Source organism: Mobula hypostoma, chromosome 29 (genome assembly GCF_963921235.1).
Source record: "Mobula hypostoma chromosome 29, sMobHyp1.1, whole genome shotgun sequence".
Lineage (NCBI taxonomy): Eukaryota > Metazoa > Chordata > Chondrichthyes > Myliobatiformes > Myliobatidae > Mobula > Mobula hypostoma.
This window is the reverse complement of record NC_086125.1, coordinates 25,831,347-25,851,411: the sequence shown is the minus strand read 5'-3', so window position 1 is coordinate 25,851,411 and position 20,065 is coordinate 25,831,347. Positions and strand designations below refer to the sequence as shown.

General features: G+C 44.5%; 1 protein-coding gene across 1 annotated transcript in view; it reads left to right on the top strand.

Annotated features, from left to right (window-relative positions):
* xab2 (XPA binding protein 2) overlaps window positions 1-20,065 on the top strand; it is an 85,241-nt gene that overhangs the window by 61,333 nt on the left and 3,843 nt on the right. The window contains exons 15-17 of the mRNA XM_063035964.1: window positions 107-229; window positions 8,162-8,333; window positions 19,556-19,682. Of these exons, the coding sequence (XP_062892034.1) occupies window positions 107-229; window positions 8,162-8,333; window positions 19,556-19,682 (422 nt within the window). The remainder of the gene's footprint in view (window positions 1-106; window positions 230-8,161; window positions 8,334-19,555; window positions 19,683-20,065) is intronic.

Genomic DNA, 20,065 nt, shown 5'->3' with positions numbered 1-20,065 from the left:
CCGATGATAGCTATGAGACGATGGAGTGGGCCTCCCCCACTAGAGAAGTAATGATTTTGAAATTGTTATTATAAAAATGTATTTGCAAATGTTTGTTTTGTTACAGGTGCTGCCAGATGAGCACTCCCGAGACATGTGCCTGCGATTCGCTGATATGGAATGTAAGCTGGGAGAAATAGATCGGGCAAGATCCATTTACTCCTACTGTTCTCAGCTGTGTGATCCAAGGGTAGGACTCCTGGTTCTTGTTTGCCCATCGACAGTTCTGTATTTAATCCACAATATTTTATTATCTTGTACTTTTAGAAATTAAGGGAATCTAAGGATGCAGAATTAGTGCAGCAAAGTGGTGCTCTGATAAACAGGAAAAGACCCATAAGCTCTGTCTGCATTGAACAAGATGTTGCATTAATGTAATTCACTTCCGCCTGTAAATGATTCATATCTGTTCATTTCCTCCATGTTAGAAACCGTAGAAAAAACTACAGCACAGAAACAGGTCTTTTGGCCCTTCTTGGCTGTGCCGAACCATTTTCTGCCCAGTCCCACTGACCTGCACACGGACCATATCCCTCCATACACGTCCCATCCATGTATCTGTCCAATTTATTCTTAAATGTTAAAAAAGAACCCGCATTTATCACCTCGTCCGGCAGCTCATTCCATACTCCCACCACTCTCTGTGTGAAGAAGCCCCCCCTCCCCCCAATGTTCCCTTTAAACTTTTCCCCCCTCACCCTTAACCCATGTCCTCTGGTTTTTTTCTCCCCTTGCCTCAGTGGAAAAAGCCTGCTTGCATTCACTCTATCTTTACCCATCGTAATTTTATGTACCTCTATCAAATCTCCCCTCATTCTTCTACGCGCCAGGGAACAAAGTCCTAACCTATTCAACCTTTCTCTGTAACTGAGTTTCTCAAGTCCCGGTAACATCTTTGTAAACCTTCTCTGCACTCTTTCAACCTTATTTATATCCTTCCTATAATTTGGTGAACAAAACTGAACACAATACTCCAGATTCGGTCTCACCAATGCCTTATACAACCTCATCATAACATTCCAGTTCTTATACTCAATACTTTGATTAATAAAGGCCAATGTACCAAAAGCTCTCTTTACGACCCTATCTACCTGTGACGCCACTTTTAGGGAATTTTGTATCTGTATTCCCAGATCCCTCTGTTCTACTGCACTCCTCAGTGCCTTACCATTAACCCTGTATGTTCTACCTTGGTTTGTCCTTCCAACGTGCAGTACCTCACACTTGTCTGGATTAAACTCCATCTGCCATTTTTCAGCCCACTTTTCCAGCTGGTCCAAGTCCCTCTGCAGGCTCTGAAAACCTTCCTCACTGTCTACTACACCTCCAGTCTTTGTATCATCAGCAAATTTGCTGATCCAATTTACCACATTATCATCCAGATCATTGATATAGATGACAAATAACAATGGACCCAGCACTGATTCCTGTGGCACACCACTAGTCACAGGCCTCCACTCGGAGAAGCAATTCTCTACTACCACTCTTTGGCTTCTTCCATTGAGCCAATGTCTAATCCAGTTTACCACCCCTCCATGTATACCTAGCGACTGAATTTTCCTAACTAACCTCCCATGCGGGACCTTGTCAAAGGCCTTACTGAAGTCCATGTAGACAATATCCACTGCCTTCCCTTCATCCACTTTCCTGGTAACCTCCTTGAAAAACTCCAACAGATTGGTCAAACATGACCTACCATGCACAAAGCCATGTTGACTCTCCCTAATAAGTCCCTGTCTATCCAAATGCTTGTAGATTCTGTCTCTTAGTACTCCCTCCAATAACTTACCTACTACCGACGTTAAACTTACTGGCCTATAATTTCCCGGATTACTTTTCGATCCTTTTTTAAACAACGGAACAACATGAGCCACTCTCCAATCCTCTGGCACCTCACCTGTAGACAGTGACATTTTAAATATTTCTGCCAGGGCCCCTGCAATTTCAACACTAGTCTCCTTCAAGGTCCAAGGGAACACCCTGTCAGGTCCCGGGGATTTATCCACTTTAATTTTCCTCAAGACAGCAAGCACCTCCTCCTTTTCAATCTGTACAGTTTCCATGATCTCACTACTTGTTTCCCTTAATTCCATAGACTTCATGCCAGTTTCCTTAGAAAATACAGACGCAAAAAACCTATTTAAGATCTCCCCCATTTCCTTTGGTTCCACACATAGCCGACCACTCTGATCTTCAAGAGGACCAATTTTATCCCTTACAATCCTTTTGCTCTTAATATACCTGTAAAAGCTCTTTGGATTATCCTTCACTTTGACTGCCAAGGCAACCTCATGTCTTCTTTTAGCCCTCCTGATTTCTTTCTTAAGTATTTTCTTGCACTTCTTATACTCAAGCACCTTATTTACTCCCTGTTTCCTATACATGTCATACAACTCCCTCCTCTTCTTTATCAGAGTTGCAATATCCCTTGAGAACCCCCAAGGTTCCTTATTCCTATTCACTTTGCCTTTAATCCTGACAGGAACATACAAACTCTGCACTCTCAAAATTTCTCCTTTGAAGGCCTCCCACCTACCGATCACATCTTTGCCAGAGAACAACTGGTCCCAATCCATGCTTTTTAGATCCTTTCTCATTTCTTCAAATTTGGCCTTCTTCCAGTTCAGAACCTCAACCCTAGGACCAGATCTATCCTTGTCCATGATCAAGTTGAAACTAACGGTGTTATGATCACTGGAACCAAAGTGCTCCCCTACATAGACTTCCGTCACTTGTCCTAACTCGTTTCCTAACAGGAGATCCAATATTGCATCCCCTCTAGTTGGTCCCTCTATATATTGATTTAGAAAACTTTCCTGAACACATTTTACAAACTCTAAACCATCCAGACCCCTAACAGTATGGGAGTCCCAATCAATATATGGAAAATTAAAATCCCCTACCACCACAACTTTAGGTTTCCTGTAGTTGCCTGCTGTCTCTCTGCAGATTTGCTCTTCCAATTCTCGTTGACTATTGGGTGGTCTGTAATACAATCCCGCTAATGTGGCCATACCTTTCCTGTTTCTCAGCTCCACCCATAAGGACTCAGTAGACAAGCCCTCTAATCTGTCCTGCCTGAGCACTGCTGTAATATTTTCCCTTACAAGCAATGCTACTCCCCCACCTTTCATTCCTCTGCCTCGATCACATCTGAAACATCGGAACCCTAGAATATTAAGCTGCCAGTCCTGCCCCTCCTGTAGCCAAGTTTCACTAATTGCTATAACGTCATAATTCCACGTGTCAATCCACGCCCTCAACTCATCCGCCTTCCCCGCAATACTCCTAGCATTTAAATATATACACCTCAGAAGATTTTTACCACCACTCACAACCTTTCTATTAGCGGATTTGCTTGAATTTTTAACATCATTTATTTTCACCCCAGCCACACTGTCAGCTCTGGCACTCTGGTTCCCATCCCCCTGCAAATCTAGTTTAAAGCCTCCCCAATAGCACTAACAAACCTCCCTGAAAGGATAGTTATAGTTCAAGTGTAACCCATCTCTCTTGTACAGGTCCCACCTGCCCCAGAAGAGGTCCCAATGATCCTGAAAGCTGAAACCCTGCCCCCTACACCAGTTCCTCAGCCACTTGTTCATCCTCCAGAGCATCCTATTCTTACCCTCACTGGCACGTAGCACAGGTAGCAATCCTCGAGGTCCTGCTTTTCAACTTCCTACCAAGCTCACTATACTCACCCTCCAGGACCTCCTCACTCTTCCTTGCTATGTCATTGGTACCGATAGGCACCATGACATCTGGCTGGTCACCCTCCCACTTCAGAATGTCATGCAAGCGATCAGAGACATTCTTGACCCTGGCACCCGGGAGGCAACAATCCATCCTGGATTCTCTGTCACGACCACAGAACCTCCTATCTGCACCTCTAACTATCAAGTCCCCTATCACCACCACTCTTCTCTTTTTCCACCCTCCCTTCTGCACTGCAGAGCCAGACTCAGTGCCAGAGATCTAGCTACTGCAGCTTGTCCCAGGTAAGTCATCCCCCACAACAGTATCCAATGCGGTATACTTGTTGTTGAGGGGAATGGCCACAGGGGAACCCTGCTCTGCCTGCCCTTTCCTCTTCCCTCGCCTGACAGTAACCCAATTTCCTGTCCTCTGCTCCTTTGGCATAACTAACTCCCTGTAGCTACTATCTATCATCTCCTCATTCTCCTGAATGATCCGCAGGTCATCCAGCTCCTGCTCCAGTTCCCTAATGCGGTTTGTTAGGAGCTGCAGCTGGATGCACTTGCAGGTGTCGTTGTCAGGGACACCGGAGGGCTCCCTGACTTCCCACATCCTGCAAGAGGAGCATTCCAACATCCTGCCTGGCATTCTCTCTACTCTAAACAATCTGAACAAAAAACTTACCGGAACCTACCCTGGCCTTTGCCTGTTCTCACCGAAGCCTGTTGAGCCAAAGCCGTTCCACTCTGACTCAGTCCACTCCGACGATGGCCGCTGTATATGGTGGTCTGCTTTTAAACCTTGGCGCGCTACGTCACGCACCTGCGCAGTGCAGACCCTTCTCCCCGAGCAGTGTTTTAAAAAAAAATGACTTTTTCTACCCGATTTCTTCACTCCCTTCTTCTCAGCTGCTTGCTTCGACTGAAACAAGAACCGTTGAAAAGTTCTCTTTTTAAACCTTGATGCGCTACGTCACGCGCCTGCACAGTGCAGACCCTTCTCCCCAAGCAGTGTTTAAAAAAAAAATGACTTTTTCTACCCGATTTCTTCACTTCCTTCTCAGCTGCTTGCTTCGACTTAATCTAACAACCTCTTGAAAAATGGAGGGCCATGTCAATGGAAAGGTTTGAACTGTTCTTAGAGTAGGTTAAAGGGTCTGCACAATATCGTGACCCAGTGGACCTGTACTGTTCTCTAAGGTTCTATGTTTTCTGTGTTAACCACAACTTATTGTATCTGCTTTGGCCACTGCCCTTGGCAGCCCATTTTAAGCACCAACGACTCTTGTGTGTAAAACAAAAACTGGTTCTGCAAATCTCTTTTAATCTTTCCCCCTTTCACCTTAACTACAGGTCCTCTAGTGGTTGACATTTCTAACCTGGAAAAATAGTGACCACATCTCCCTGAGGACGTATTGTGTTCAGTTCTGGTCACCTCAGTATAGTAAGGATGTAGAAGCTTTAGAGAGAGTGCGGAGGTGATTTACCAGGATGCTGCTTGGATTGGAGAGCATAGCTTTGAGGATAGATTGAGCAAGCTAGGGCTTTTCTCTTTGGAGCCAAGGGGGAGGAGAGGTCATTTAATAGAAGTGTATAACAAGCTAGCCAATAATATTAAGAAGGACACCAAAGGTTTCCTCAGATACATAAAGCGTAAAAGAGAGGTGAGAGTGGATATCAAACTACACAGAAACAATCTTAGAGAGGTAGTAATGGGGCACAATGAAATGATGAATGAACTAAATAAATATTTTGCATCAGCTTTCACTGTGAAAGAAACTAACAGTGTGGTGAAAGTCCCAGGTGGCATGGGGCAAGAAGTGTGTGAAGTTACCATAATTAGAGAGGAGGTTCTTGGGAAAGGTCTGAAAGTAGAAAAGTCACCTGGACTGGATGGTGTACACCCCAGAGTTCTGAAAGAGCTGGCTAAAGAGATTGTGGAGGCATTAGTTATGATCTTTCAAGAATCACTAGATTCTGGATTGGTTCCAGAAGACTGGAAAATTACAAATGTCACTCCATTCTTCAAGAAGGGAAATTATAGGCCAGTCAGCCTGACCTCAGTGGTTGGGAAGATGTTGGAGTTGATTATTAAGGCTGAGGTCTCAGGGTACTTGGAGGCACACGATGAAATAGGCCATGGCCAGCATGGTTTCCTCAAAGGAAAATCTTGCCTGAAAAATCTGTTGGAATTCTTTGAAGAAATAACAAGCAATATAGACAAAAGATAATCAGTTGATTTTGTGTAATTGGATTTTCAGAAGGCCTTTGACAAGGTGCCACACATAAGGTTGCTTAACAAGCTACAAACCCATGGTATTACAGTAAAGATTCTAGCATGGATAAAGCAGTCAGGCACTTTGGTAGAAGAAATGAAAGGGTTGACTATTTTCTAAATTTAGAGAAAATACAAAAAAAACTGAGGTGCAGAGGGACTTGGGAGTCCTTGTGCAGGATTCCCTAAAGGTTAATTTGCAGGTCGAGTCTGTGTTGAGGAAGGCAAATGCAATGTTAACATTCATTTCAAGAGGACTGGAATATAAAAGCAGGGATGTAATGTTGAGACTTTATAAAACAGGTTGCTGAGGCCTCACTTGGAGTATTGTGAACAGATTTGGGCCCCCTATCTTATAAAGGATGTGCTGAAACTGGAGAGGGTTCAAAGGAGGTTCATGAAACTGATTCCGGGATTGAAAAGCTTGTCATATGAAGAATACTTGATGGCTCTGGGCCTATATTCACTAGAATTCAGAAGAATGAGGGCTAACCTCTTTGAAACCTATTGAATGGTAAAAGGTCTTAATAGAGTGGATGTGGAGATGATGTTTCCTATAGTGGGAGAGTCTAAGACCAGAGGACACAGCTTTAGAATAGAGAAGCGTACTTTTAGAATGGAGATAAGGCATTTCTTCAGCCAGAGAGTGGTGAATATGTGGAATCCTTTGCCACAGGCAGCTGTGGAGGCTAGGTCTTTATGTAAATTTAAGGCAGAGTTTGATAGACTCTTGATTGGTCAGGACATGAAGGGATATGGGGAGAAGGCAGGAGTCTGCTCCTATATCTTATGGTCTCATGGTCTTGTAAGATAATAAAAACATAGATAGATTGAACAGCCAAAACTATTTTCCACAGCAGAAATGGTTAATACCAGGGGGCATAATTTTAGGGTGATTGGAAGAAAGTATAAGGAGGATGTCAGAGATACTGTTTTTTTACATTGAGGTGGGTGGATGCGTGGAATGTGCTGCCAGGGGGTGGTAATATTAGGGACATTGAAGAGACTTGCATAGGCAGATGGATGATAGAAAAATGGAGGGCTATGTGAGGGGGAAGGTTTAGATTGATGGAGTAGGTTAAAAGGTCAACATAACATCATGGGCCAAAGGGCCTGTACTGTGCTGCACTGTTCTGTGTTCCATATGCTATGACGACCAACCCTATATAAAGATTAATGTTTAACTTTATTTGTGGCATGTACATCGAAGCAGTGAAATGCGCCATTTGTGTCAACTACCAACATGGTCCAAGGATGTGCTGAGTTAGCCCGCAAAGGGTCCTTCCGGTGCCAACGTAGCATGCCCACAGTTACTAACCCAAATGTCTTTGGAATGGCATCAAATAGAGCACAGAAAAATAGTATGGCAGATGAACAGGCCCTTCTGCCCACACTCTCTGTGCCTAGCACAATGGCCAAATTACATTAAATATTTCTGCCTGCAATGATCCATATTCCTCCAATCCCTGTATGTTCATATGTCTATCTAACAGCCTTTGAAACACCACTGCGCCAGCGGTCTGTTCTTGGCAACCATCATTCTCTCTGTTTTTAAAAATTGCCCCATACATTTCCTCAAACTTCCCCTCTCACCTTAAATGCACGTCCTTTAGTTTTTGACAGTTTGACTTTGGGAGGAAGACCATATGACAAAGGAGCACAGTTAGGCCATTTCATCCATCGAGTCTGCTTGCCATTCCATCATGGCTGATATATTATCCCAGTCAACCCCATTCTCCTGCCTTCTACCCTAACCTTGGATACCCTTACCAACCAACAACCTATCAGCCTCTGATGTAAATATACCCAATGACTTGGCCTCCACAGCATGTGTGGCAATGTATTCCACAGATTCACCACACTCTGGCTAAAGAAATTCCTTCTTATCTCTGCTGTAAAGGCTTGATTAGTTACCCTATCTAGTCCTCATAATTGTATGAACTTTTATCAGGTCACCTCTCAGCCTATGATCCTCCAAAGAGAACAATCTAGGTTTATCCAGCATCTCCTTGTAGCTCATACCCACTAATCTGTCAAGATGATTATCCTTTTGGTGAACCTCTTCTGCACTCTCTCTAAAGCCTCCATGTCGCATCAGTAATGGGGATGTGACCAGTAATGTATTTCCTATGTACCTGTCTAATTCCAGATAACACCATCATTCTGGCAGACCTGGAAGGAATTTGAAATCCGGCACGGAAATGAGGATACGATTCGGGAGATGTTGCGGATTAAACGTAGCGTGCAGGCCACATACAACACCCAGGTCAATTTCATGTCCTCGCAGATGCTGAAAGCCTCCACCAATGCAACAGGCACAGGTAAGCTGCACTGGTGACGATCGATATTAGCTCCAAAGTTCATTGTACAGCACAGGAACAGGCCCTTCAGCCTATTGGTCTGTGCTGAACTGTGTGTTTGGAGATGCAGCGTGGAATGAGCAACACCGCCCTGCAAACCATCTAAGGCTACGTCCACTCTACGCTGGATAATTTTGAAAATGAAGCCTTTTCTCTTCGTTTTGCCCTCCTGTCCACACTGAGCCGGCGTTTTCAGCCCCTGAAAACGGAGATTTTCGAAAACACTCTCCAGAGTGAATAAATCCGAAAACGCTTAATATCCGGCCTAGTGTGTACTGGGTAGGCGGCTAATTTTAAAACCTCTGTCATGACGTGCCGGAACAGATGGTGGCGCCAGCCCGGCATTTCATTGTTTTCTTGAACGCAACTTCCACAACAACAATGGCGGACGGCTTCATGCGTGTGTTGTTTACTTTCTTGTATACGTTAGTAGCTTGTTTGGAGTTAAACACAGCTATTTACCATGCACAGACAGCACATCTACGTATGAAGTGGTGTCGTTTGTGCTCGCATTTGCTGTGCCATGGATCTACACAACGTCAACGTCGTAATCAACAGTACAAAGACCCGCGGTTTTAGAGACGACCCGGCCGAACCAGTGCGTGGTGGGACAATTTTGCAAATGAAGTTGTGGTTTCTGAAGATTGGTGTGATAACTTTAGAATGTCCAGGAGCTCTGTGCTTCGTCTAAGCAAACTATTACGTCCTCACATCGAAGGCCAGGCAACACGAATGAGATCACTGATGGATGTGGTTAAAAAGGTCGCTTGCCCTTTGTACTACCTAAGTGATGAAGGAAGGCTGAGGAAAACTGCTGACGCGTTTGGATTATCAAGGCAGGTGGTGTCCAAGATAATTAGAGAAGTATGCAAGGCTATAACTGCACATCTAGGCCCTGCATATATCAAGATCCCACACACGGAGTCTGAAGTGAAGTACCTTGTAACCAACTTCCACCAGGCTCACGGCATGCCACAGTGTTTGGGGGCGGTTGATTGCACACACACCGAAGTTAAACAACCTACAACAAACTCCACAGATTACCTGAACAGAAAGGGCAGATCTTCTTTGAACATACAGACTACATGTGATTACAAATTCTGCTTTATGGATGTCGTTGTAAAATGGCCAGGCAGTGTCCATGATGCTCGTATATTTGCAAATTCAAAAATTAATGACTATTTGAAAAACGCTAGGATCTCCTCTTACAGACCAGTTGTGGTGGAGGATGATGATGCCATTCCTGTGTTTTTGCTGGGAGACCCTGCATACCCCCTGATGCCTTGTGTTATGAAAGAGTACTCTAACAGTGGTGTGACCCCATAGGAACAGTACTTTGGCGTGTCCCTCTGCAAGTCAAGAATGGTAATTGAAGCAACACGCATCAAAGTTGCTGGTGAACGCAGCAGGCCAGGCAGCATCTCTAGGAAGAGGTACAGTCGACGTTTCAGGCCGAGACCCTTCGTCAGGACTAACTGAAGGAAGAGTTAGTAAGAGATTTGAGAGGGGGAGGGGGAGATCCAAAATGATAGGAGAAGACAGGAGGGGGAGGGATGGAGCCAAGAGCTGGACAGGTGATTGGCAAAGGGGATATGAGAGGATCATGGGACAGGAGGTCCGGGGGGAAAGACGGGGGGGGGGGACCCAGAGGATGGGCAAGGGGTATAGTCAGAGGGACAGAGGGAGAAAAAGGAGAGTGAGAGAAAGAATGTGTATAAAAATAAATAAAAGATGGGATACGAGGGGGAGGTGGGGCATTAGCGGAAGTTAGAGAAGTCGATGTTCATGCCATCAGGTTGGAGGCTACCCAGACGGAATATAAGGTGTTGTTCCTCCAACCTGAGTGTGGCTTCATCTTTACAGTAGAGGAGGCCATGGATAGACATATCAGAATGGGAATGGGATGTGGAGTTAAAATGTGTGGCCACTGGGAGACCACGTTTGAAGGCAAGATTTGGTGCTCTGCGCAGAGCAATGGACATAAATATGGAGGATCTTCCCTTTGTAATTTATGCATGCTTTGTGCTGCACAATTTCTGTGAGACAAACAAAGAGATTGTTCCTGAGCAGAATGTTACTGCAGCTTTGCAGTATGACAGAGAATTTCAACCCCCCACACAACCTAACAATTTCAGAACAGCCTTATTGCATTTCGTTGTAGCTTTCATCCATGAAGAGACTATGGCTGTAGGAACTGATTCCAGGGTGACCCCTCTGTGGGAGCGGGGAATATGTTGATGGGGCCACCCGGGGGTCTGTGTGTCCATATGTGTAGCTATTGTAGTGGCTGTGAGGCTGGTATCGTGGCGGTGAAAAGTACTGGGGGGGGACCCATCATATTCGTCATCTTTACAAATGTCTCTGCAACCGAGTCAGTTTTTCAATGTTCGTTGTCAGTCGGGTCATACTGTCTGCGAACTCCCGGTTGGTTGCCTCCATACGCTCCAGTATTTGCTTCTTTAGTTTTAAGTCTTCCTGCACAAGAGCCAACAGCTGACCATCTTTTGGCAATTTCTTTTTAAGTTTTTCCTGTCTTTACCTGGACAAGCGCTCAGCGAGTCTTTCACGGCGATTTTGGACACCAAACATGTCGCAGCCATCACTTGTTGCTAGGTCCAAACTGTCGGAGTCGGGCGTGCTGTTTGAAGAGGGTGATGAGGCTGTACATCGGTCGCTGTGATGTGGGTTGACCCTATCCTCCAAATCACAGGTTTCAATGCTGCCTTGAATTGCCATGGTGGCTGGTGAGCCCCCCCAGATCTGCTCACATAACTCAAAGTACAGTAGAACGACTCTACCATGTCCACTGCCCACTGGGATTTGTGGCGAATCGACTTGCGTTTGGTTACAATAACTGTCTTGGTTATATCATCCAATTTGTGCGGGTAGTCCTTACCAAGAGATTCCGACTGCTCTGCCGCGAGGTACTTTTCTTTATAGCGGTCGAGGATGTCGTATTTGGTTTGGCACGACTCTTCTCCACTGCTTTGCTGACTTTGTAGTCGATTATAACTTGCAAAAGTAGCTCTACTTCATCATCTGTCCAAACGAAGAAGTTTGGCCTGCTTTTTACTGCGGAGGTTTTCTTTGTATCCATTGCAGCCATTCTTGAAAACTTTCTTTCGCTGCTGTTGTTGTAGATACTCCAGTCTTTAACCAACGGCAAAAGCACAAGGCCTCAGCGGAAACGGAAATAGAATACCGCCTCCTCTTCGGGTGCCTTCTGTAGATGTGACTGCACATGCCCAGTAGGAGGAGATTCGCCCAAATATCTGGATCAGTGTGGACGGAGATTTTTGAAAAACGCCTAGTGTGGACGTAGCCTAAATCACAAGGCAATTTACAATGACCAGTTAACCCATTAACTGGTACTTCTCTGAAACTTGATTAGCAATACAATGCAGAGTGGGCCCTTCTGGTCCTTCAAACCACAATGTCCCAGCCACCTCCAATAAACCCAATTAATCCTTGGACAATTTACAATGACCAATGAACTTACCTGGTATGCCTTTGGACTGTGGGAGGAAACAGGAGCACCCGAGGAAACCCCATCCTTCCACTGAACCCCCTTCCACGGCTTAGCACCATCCTCTGAGAATCTCCTGTATGTAAGGTCTGGTTCTTGTCTGCTGCATAGTCCTCTGTGGCTTTCAATTACTTCTATAGAAAAGTCTGTGCTACTGAAGTGGTCATATCCAGGTTCTGATGGAATTACCCTCTCTGGATCTTGTCAGTACGTTTGCTTTTGTATTTCATTTTATGGAAGAGCTGGTGCAAGCTGTAGAGCAAGAGTCCTGTGTTGATGGGTATTAGATTTTATATGGTAGCCAAGAGGCGAAAGTACCCCCAGACAGGGAATTGAATTGGGCGTTACTGCTATTTGATTTGGAGACTGCGCGATTTATTGTTAATATTGGACACTGAAAGGCCTCATTAGAGTGGACGGGGAGAGAACGTTTCCATTATTAAGAGAGTCTGAGAGCACAGCCTCAGAACAAAGGGGCATCGCTTTAGAACAGAGATGAGGAGGAGCTCCTGCAGCCAGAGGGTGGTGAATCTTTGAAATCTGTTGCCATAGAGGATTGCGAAGCGCAAGTCATTGGGTGTATTTAAGGCAGAACTTTTATTGGTTCTTGTTTGGTAAGGGGGTTAAGGGTTATGGAAAGAAGTTGGGAAAATGGGATTAAGAAAATAAAATCGGCTATGGCACAGCAGACTGGATAGGCCAAATGGCCTAATTCTGGCTCTGTATCTTATGGTTTCACATGACTTCAGACTCACAATGTGGTGGACTCTTTAACTACGGAGAAGCAATAAATACTGGTAGTTAGGGATGAATCATAAATGTCAGCAAAGTCCACATCTCATGAACAAATTAGTATAAAAGTTTCCCCTTAATCCTGAAATCATGGCAGCCTTGGCACAGTGTAATCACCATTTCTTGATTTATGTCTAACAACGCTCTGTCATTCTTGGATGAGTTTCCTGCAGAACTATGTCCCTTCACCTAGATCTTTTAATTAATACAGTCCTACCCATCTTGAGGTTCAGTGTTGGCTAGAGGTAGCCCTGGATAGCAAGTCTGGCCAGGGCTTCACCAAAGATGCTGCAAGCCTGGTGATTTATTTTGAAAGCTGTGACTTATTAGGGAAAAGCTGGGAATAAGTCTCACTCTATGAAATTGTGTAGAATTTTCTGGCAACAACTCTCTCCTAGGTCCTGAAACACTGAAATTTAGAAAAAAACCTTGTTTGTGATGGTGTGAAACAGTCAGTTTTGTAATGCTTGAAACTTGAAGGATTCTGTCAAATTCTAAGTTATTTGCCAAATAGGATATCAATCTACCCTTGGTGAAAGCTACATTTGAGCAAAATAGTTTGAATATTGAAATCTCTAGACAGAGTGGATGTGGAGCAGATGTTTCCTATAGTGGGGGAGTCTAAGACCAGTGGGTACAACCTCAGAATAGAAGAACATACCGTACCTTTAGAAAAGATATGAAAGGGAATTTCTTAGCCAGAGCATGGTGACTCTGCAATTCATCACCACATCTGGCTGAGGTGGGCAAGTCAATGGGTTCTTAATTAGTCAGGATGTCGAAGGAGAAAGGGATTTAGAGGGATAAAAAAAGGAAAGGAAAATAAATGGCTATCCCCCTCCTCTGCCATTTTGGACGTAGCACTGCAGTTCGATAGCTTCGCGATTCTCTGCAAAGACAAGACAGCTGAGTCTTTTGAAGGCACAGAAGGACAATTGTACCGGTGTCCAAGAACAGCAGGGTGAAGTATATGTTCTGATTAACTCATAGTGGTGCACAAACGTGGTGGTTCTATCTCAGTCCTACTCATTTGACCCTAAACACGTAGTAGTCAAATGTCATCCATTTTTTCTACTGAGGGAGTTTTCTATCATCATCCTGTTAGCGATGTACATTCCACCTTAGGCAGGCACTGGAGGAACTAGCAACATATTCAGGCTTGAAACTGCACACCCTGATGTCTTTCCTATCATTGTGGATGATGGCGATGTCAGGCCAGCTTGATGTCTCTGAACAACTATCACCAGTATATCAGCTGTGTAACCAGAGAAGCCAACACATTTGACACTTATAGCACCATCAAAAATGCTTACTGTACCATCCCATGCCCGCTGTTTGGGAGGTCCAATCATCTGGCTGTATTTCTATTCCCAGCATATACGCAAAGACTAAAGACCACTGCATCAGTGGTGAGGGCCTAGAAGACATGGTCAAGGGAGGTGAGAGAACGCTTACAGGACTGCTTTGAGTTGGACAATATTGGGGATGCATCTTCAAGTCTGAATGAATATGCCACTTTTGTCACTGACCAAGACCTGTGTGGATGAGTGTGTGCCATCGAGAACATACCAGACATGCCCAAACCAAAGCTGGGGATGAGCCAGAAGATTCATAGTCTGCTGAGGGCTAGATCTGTGGCATTTGAGACCAGTGATCCAGAACTATACAAGAAGTTAAGGTACAACTGACTAAGGCTATTTTAAGGGCAAGGAAACAATTCCAATTGAGGTTAGAGATGGAATTGGTGCATGTCAGCTCTGGCTGGGTTTGCAGGCCATTATTTCCTACAAAGTGAAACCCAACATCATGTTGGCTGTCGTGCATCACTCCCAGTTGAGCTCAACACCTTTATGCTGCTTTGAAAGGAAGAATAAAAGTACACCTGTGCCAATCCCTGCAGCATCCGATGACCTTGTGATCTCTGTCTCAGAGGCTGATAGCAGAACATCTTTCATGAGGATGACGCAAGGCGTCAGGCCCTGGTAGTGTACCTGGTGGGGCTCTGTAAACCTGTGCTAACCATTTGACAGGAGTGTGGAAAGATATCTTCAATCTCTCACTGCTGCAGTTGGAGGTTCCCATCTGCTTTAAAAGAGCAGCAATCATACCAGTGCCCAAGAAGAGCAGGGTGAACTTCCTCAATGACTATCACAGTAGCATTCACATCTACTGGATGAAGTGTTTTGAGAGGTTGGCCATGGCCAGAATCAACTCGTACCTGAGCAAGGACCTGGATCTGCTGCAATTTGCCTGTCGCCACAATAGGTCTACAGCTAATGAATTCTCCCTGGCTCTGCTCTTAGCTTTGGAACAGCTGGATAATAGCAGTACCCAAGTCAGGCTGCTCTTTGTTGTCTACAGCTCAACGTTCAACACATTCATACCTTCAGTTCTAATCAACAAGCTCCAAGACCTGAGCCTTTGTACTTCCCTCAGCAACTGGACCCTTGATTTCCTCACCGGGAGGCCACAGTCTGTGTGGATTGGATATAACATCTCACTGATAATCAACACTGGCGCATCTCAAGGATGCATGATTAACCCACTACTCTACTCTCTCCACAACCAATTTTGTGTGGCTAGGCACAGCTCAAATGGCATCTATAAATTTGCCGTCGACCCAACTATTGGCAGAATTTGTGACGAGGAGGAATATGGGATCAAGATAGACCATAAGACTGTAAGATATAGGAATAGAGGTAGGCTATTCGGCCCATCAAGTCTGCTCTGCCATTCACTCACGGCTGATCTAATTCTTCCAGTCATCCCCACTCCCCTGCCTTCACCCCATACCCTTTGATGCCCTGGCTAATCAAGAACCCATCTATCTCTGCCTTGAATTCACACAATGACTTGGCCTCCACAGCCACTCATGGCAACAAATTCCACAGATTTACCACCCTCTGACTAAATTAATTTCTCCGCATCTCTGTTTTAAATGGACGTCCTTCAATCCTGAAGTCATGCCCCCTTGTCCTACACTCCCCTACCATGGGAAATAACTTTGCCTTATCTAATCTGTTCGGGCATTTTAACATTTGGAATGTTTCTATGAGATCCCCCCCTCATTCTCTTGAACTCCAGGGACTACAGCCCAAGAGCTGCCAGACGTTCCTCATATGGTAACCCTTTCATTCCTGGAATCATTCTCATAAATCATCTCTGAACCGTTTATTTCTTCCACCAAAGTGCATGACCATACACTTTCCAACATTGTATTTCATTTGCCACTTCTTTGCCCATTCTCCTAAATTATCTAAGTCTCTGTGCAGGCTCTCTGTTTCCTCAACACTACCCACTCCTCCACCTATCTTTGTATCATCGGCTAATTTAGCCACAAACCCATTAATCCCATAGTCCAAATCATTGACACACATCGTAAAAAGCAGCAGTCACAACACTGACCCCTGTGGAACTCCACTTGTAACTGGCAGCCAGCCAGAATAGGATCCCTTTATTCCCACTCCCTGTTTTCTGCTGATCAGCCAATGCTCGGCCCATGCTAGTAACTCCCCTGTAATTCTATGGGCTCTTATCTCACTAAGCAGCCTCATGTGTGGCACCTTGTCAAAGGCCTTCGGAAAATCCAGGTACACCACATCTACTACATCTCCTTTGTCTACCCTGATTGTAATTTCCTCAAAAAATTGCAGTAGCTTAGTCAGGCAGGATTTTCCTTTCAGGGAACCATGATGGCTTTGGCCTAACTTGTCATGTGCCTCCAGGTACTCTCTAATCTCATCCCTAACGATCAATTCCAACGACTTCCCAACCACTGATGCCAGGCTAACAGGTCTATAGTTTCCTTTCTGTTGCCTCCCACCCTTCTTCCAGAATCATTCTTTATTGGTCTTATATCTACCCTCTTTTACCCTTTATATACTTAAAAAAGCTTTTAGTATTTTCTTCGATAATAGTCGGCAGCTTCCTTTCTTAATTCATCTTTTCCTTCCTAGTGACCTTCTGAGTTTCCTTCTGAGTTTTTAAAAGCTTCCCAATCCTCTATCTTCCCACTAGCTTTGGCTTCTTTGTATGCCCTCTCTTTTGCTTTTACTTTGGCTCTGGCTTCACTTGTCAGCACAATAGTGTCCTTCTTCCATTTGAAAATTTCTTCTTATTTGGAATATATCTATCTTGCACTTCCCTCATTTTTTGCAGAAACTCCAGCCATTGCTGCTGTGCTGTCCTTCCTGCTAGTGTCTCTTTCCAGTCAACCTTGGCCAGTTCCCCTCTCATGTCATTGTAATTTCCTTTATTCCACTGAAATACTGACACAAAGGAATTTAAAATTCCTTCTCAAATTTCAAAGTGAACTCAATCATATTATGATCACTGTTCCCCAAAGATTCCTTAACCTTAAGCTCTCCGGATCATTGCACAACACCCAATCCAGCACAGCCGATCCCTTGGTTTTCCCTGATCCAATTTCGTATTAAAATCCCTAACAATTATCATGATTTTGCCCTTCTGACACGCCTTTTCTACCTCCTGCTGTAATTTGTAATCCACATCCCGGCTGCTGTTTGGAGGCCTGTATATAACTGCCATTAGGGTCCTTTTACCCTTGCCATTTCTTAACTCAACCCATAGAGACTCTACACCTTCCAATCCTATGTCATCCCTTTCTAATGATTTAATATTATTTCATCTATGTAGGGCCACACCACCGACTCTGCCTACTAACCTATCTTTCCAAATCACCGTATATCCTTGGACGTTCAGCTCTCAGTGGCAGGCATCCTTTAGCCAAGTTTCAGAGATGGCCACAACGTCATACTTGTCAATCTGTAGCTGAATTTCAAGATGGTCCATTTTCTCTCTTGTGCTGCGTGCATTCAAATATAACATTTTCAGTCCAGTATTTGTCGATTTCTGTTTTAACTGCACCACGCCTCTATTGCCCTGTAACTCATCCCACTGGCTGTGATTGTGCCTCATCTCCTGCTTGTCCTTTCTATCATCTCTGTTGCACGCTATCTTTGATTTATTTGTTTGCCCCTTCCTCAGCCCTATCACTCTGGCCAAATTAGTTTAAACCCTCCCTAACAGCGCTATTAAACCTGCCTGCTAGGATATTGGACCCCTTTGGGTTTGGGTGTAACCCATCCTTTTTGTACAGGCCATACCTCCCCCAGTGAGCCCTGCCCCCTACATCAGTCTCTCAGCCATACATTAATATGCCCGATCATGCTATTTGATCAGCTGGTTGAGTGGTGTTGCAGAAACAACCTTGTACTCAACGTCATTAAGACCGAATAATTGATTGTGGACTTCAGGAAGGGGAAATAGCAGTCCTCGTCGAGGGATCGGCAGTGGAAAGGGTGAGCAGTTTCAAGTTCCTGGGTGTCATCATCTCTGAGCCCAACATATTGATGCAGTTACAAAGAAGGCACCACAGTGGTTGTATTTCATTTGGAGTTTGAGGAGATTTGGTACCATGAAGAGCATTCTAACTCATTGCATCACTGTTTGGTGTGCACTGGATTGGAAAAAGCTGCAAAAAGTTGTAAACACGGTCAATAACACCATGGGCACTAGCCTCCCCAACATCCAGGACATCTTCAAAAGGTGATGCCTTAAAAAGACTGCATCCATTATTAAAGACTCCCATCACCCAGGACGTGCCCTCTTCTTATTGCTACCATCAAGGAAGGGAGTATGGGAGCCTGAAGACAGTCAACGATTCAGGAACAGCTTCTTCCCCTCTGCTATCAGATTTCTGAGTGGCCAATGAACATCACCTCAGTACTTTTCCCCCTCTTTAGTTACAGTTTATATAATTTTATGGCAACATATTGCTGCCACAAAGCAACACATTTCACAACATAGGACACCCAGGAACAGCTTGGGAAGCTTGAACATCTCAGGGCATAATCTGGCGAATTTCTACTCAGCCATCATTGAGATTGTTGTGACTACCTCTATCACCATTTCACTTAACATCTCAGGGCATAATCTGGCGAATTTCTACTCAGCCATCATTGAGATTGTTGTGACTACCTCTATCACCATTTCACTTAACATCTCAGGGCATAATCTGGCGAATTTCTACTCAGCCATCATTGAGATTGTTGTGACTACCTCTATCACCATTTCACTTAACATCTCAGGGCATAATCTGGCGAATTTCTACTCAGCCATCATTGAGATTGTTGTGACCATTTCATTTTCCGCTGCCTCGTCCTTGTCCAAGTCTTGGTTGCAGCGACTAGTCGGCTCAGCAGAGAAGATCATTGGCTGTCAGCTGCCAACATTAAAATTCCTGTTCACCACCAGAGTGAAGAAAAGAGCTGGGAAAATTACTGCTGACCCCACTTGCCCTGGCAGTCACCTATTCACCAAATTGCCATCAGGGAGGTACTACATGTTCATCACCATCAGACCACACACCATCTCTGGAGCTTCCTTCCTCCAGCTATCCAGCTTCTCAACAAAACTCACTCAGGTGTATTGTCTGAATTGTCCCTACACAACATCTGTTGAATGGTCTTTCCTGGTCTCCTTGTTCTGTTAATAATTATTTAGTCTGTTCATATGTTCACATTTATTTAAGTTTGGTTATTGACATTTGCAGTAATTGTTTGCACTATCGTTTTGTAAATTGTTGGTTGCTATTGTGTTGTCCATTATGGTATTGTCCTGTGGTTTATGCTTGGCATCGAACCAGTGAACTCCTGGTGTGTTTCAAATACTGGCAATAAGGTGATTCTGATTATAAATCAGTCATGATTGAATGGTGGAGCAGACTCAATGGTCTGAATGGCCTAATTCTGCACCTATGTCTTATGGAAACTTAATAAACCCGGTCCCCTGTGGTAATCCAGAGTGAGGCAGTGAACTTGACTGCCTATCTTCTGTTTTGCAGTGTCTGACCTGGCTCCAGGGCAGAGCGGAATGGATGACATGAAGTTACTGGAGCAGAAGGCGCAACAGATAGCTGAGGAGGCTGAAAGGGAACGACCAAAACCCAAGGACAAAATTCTGTTTGTCAGGTACGCTGAGAGTCGGGACAGAATCCGAATTAACGTCCTTCTCCTGCGTTGACCAACAGCCCTTTCCCTTCAAGCCGTGGTGTGATGACACTACACCCTAGCGGTTCGCACAATGCTTTACAGCTGTAAGATTGGGGTTCAATTCCTGCCACTGTCTTTAATAAGTTTGTCAGTTCTGTTCTTGACCAGGGCTCTACTTCCTTCCCAAATTCCAAATGCGTATGGGTTAAGGTTAGTAAGTTGTATGTATGCTTTGTTGGTGCCGGAAGTGTGCCAATTCTTGTAGACTACCCTGTGCAATCCTAGCTGATTTGATTCAAATATTGCATTTCACTATATGTTTCGATATACATGCAACAAACTTTAACCCTTTTCTTGACCAT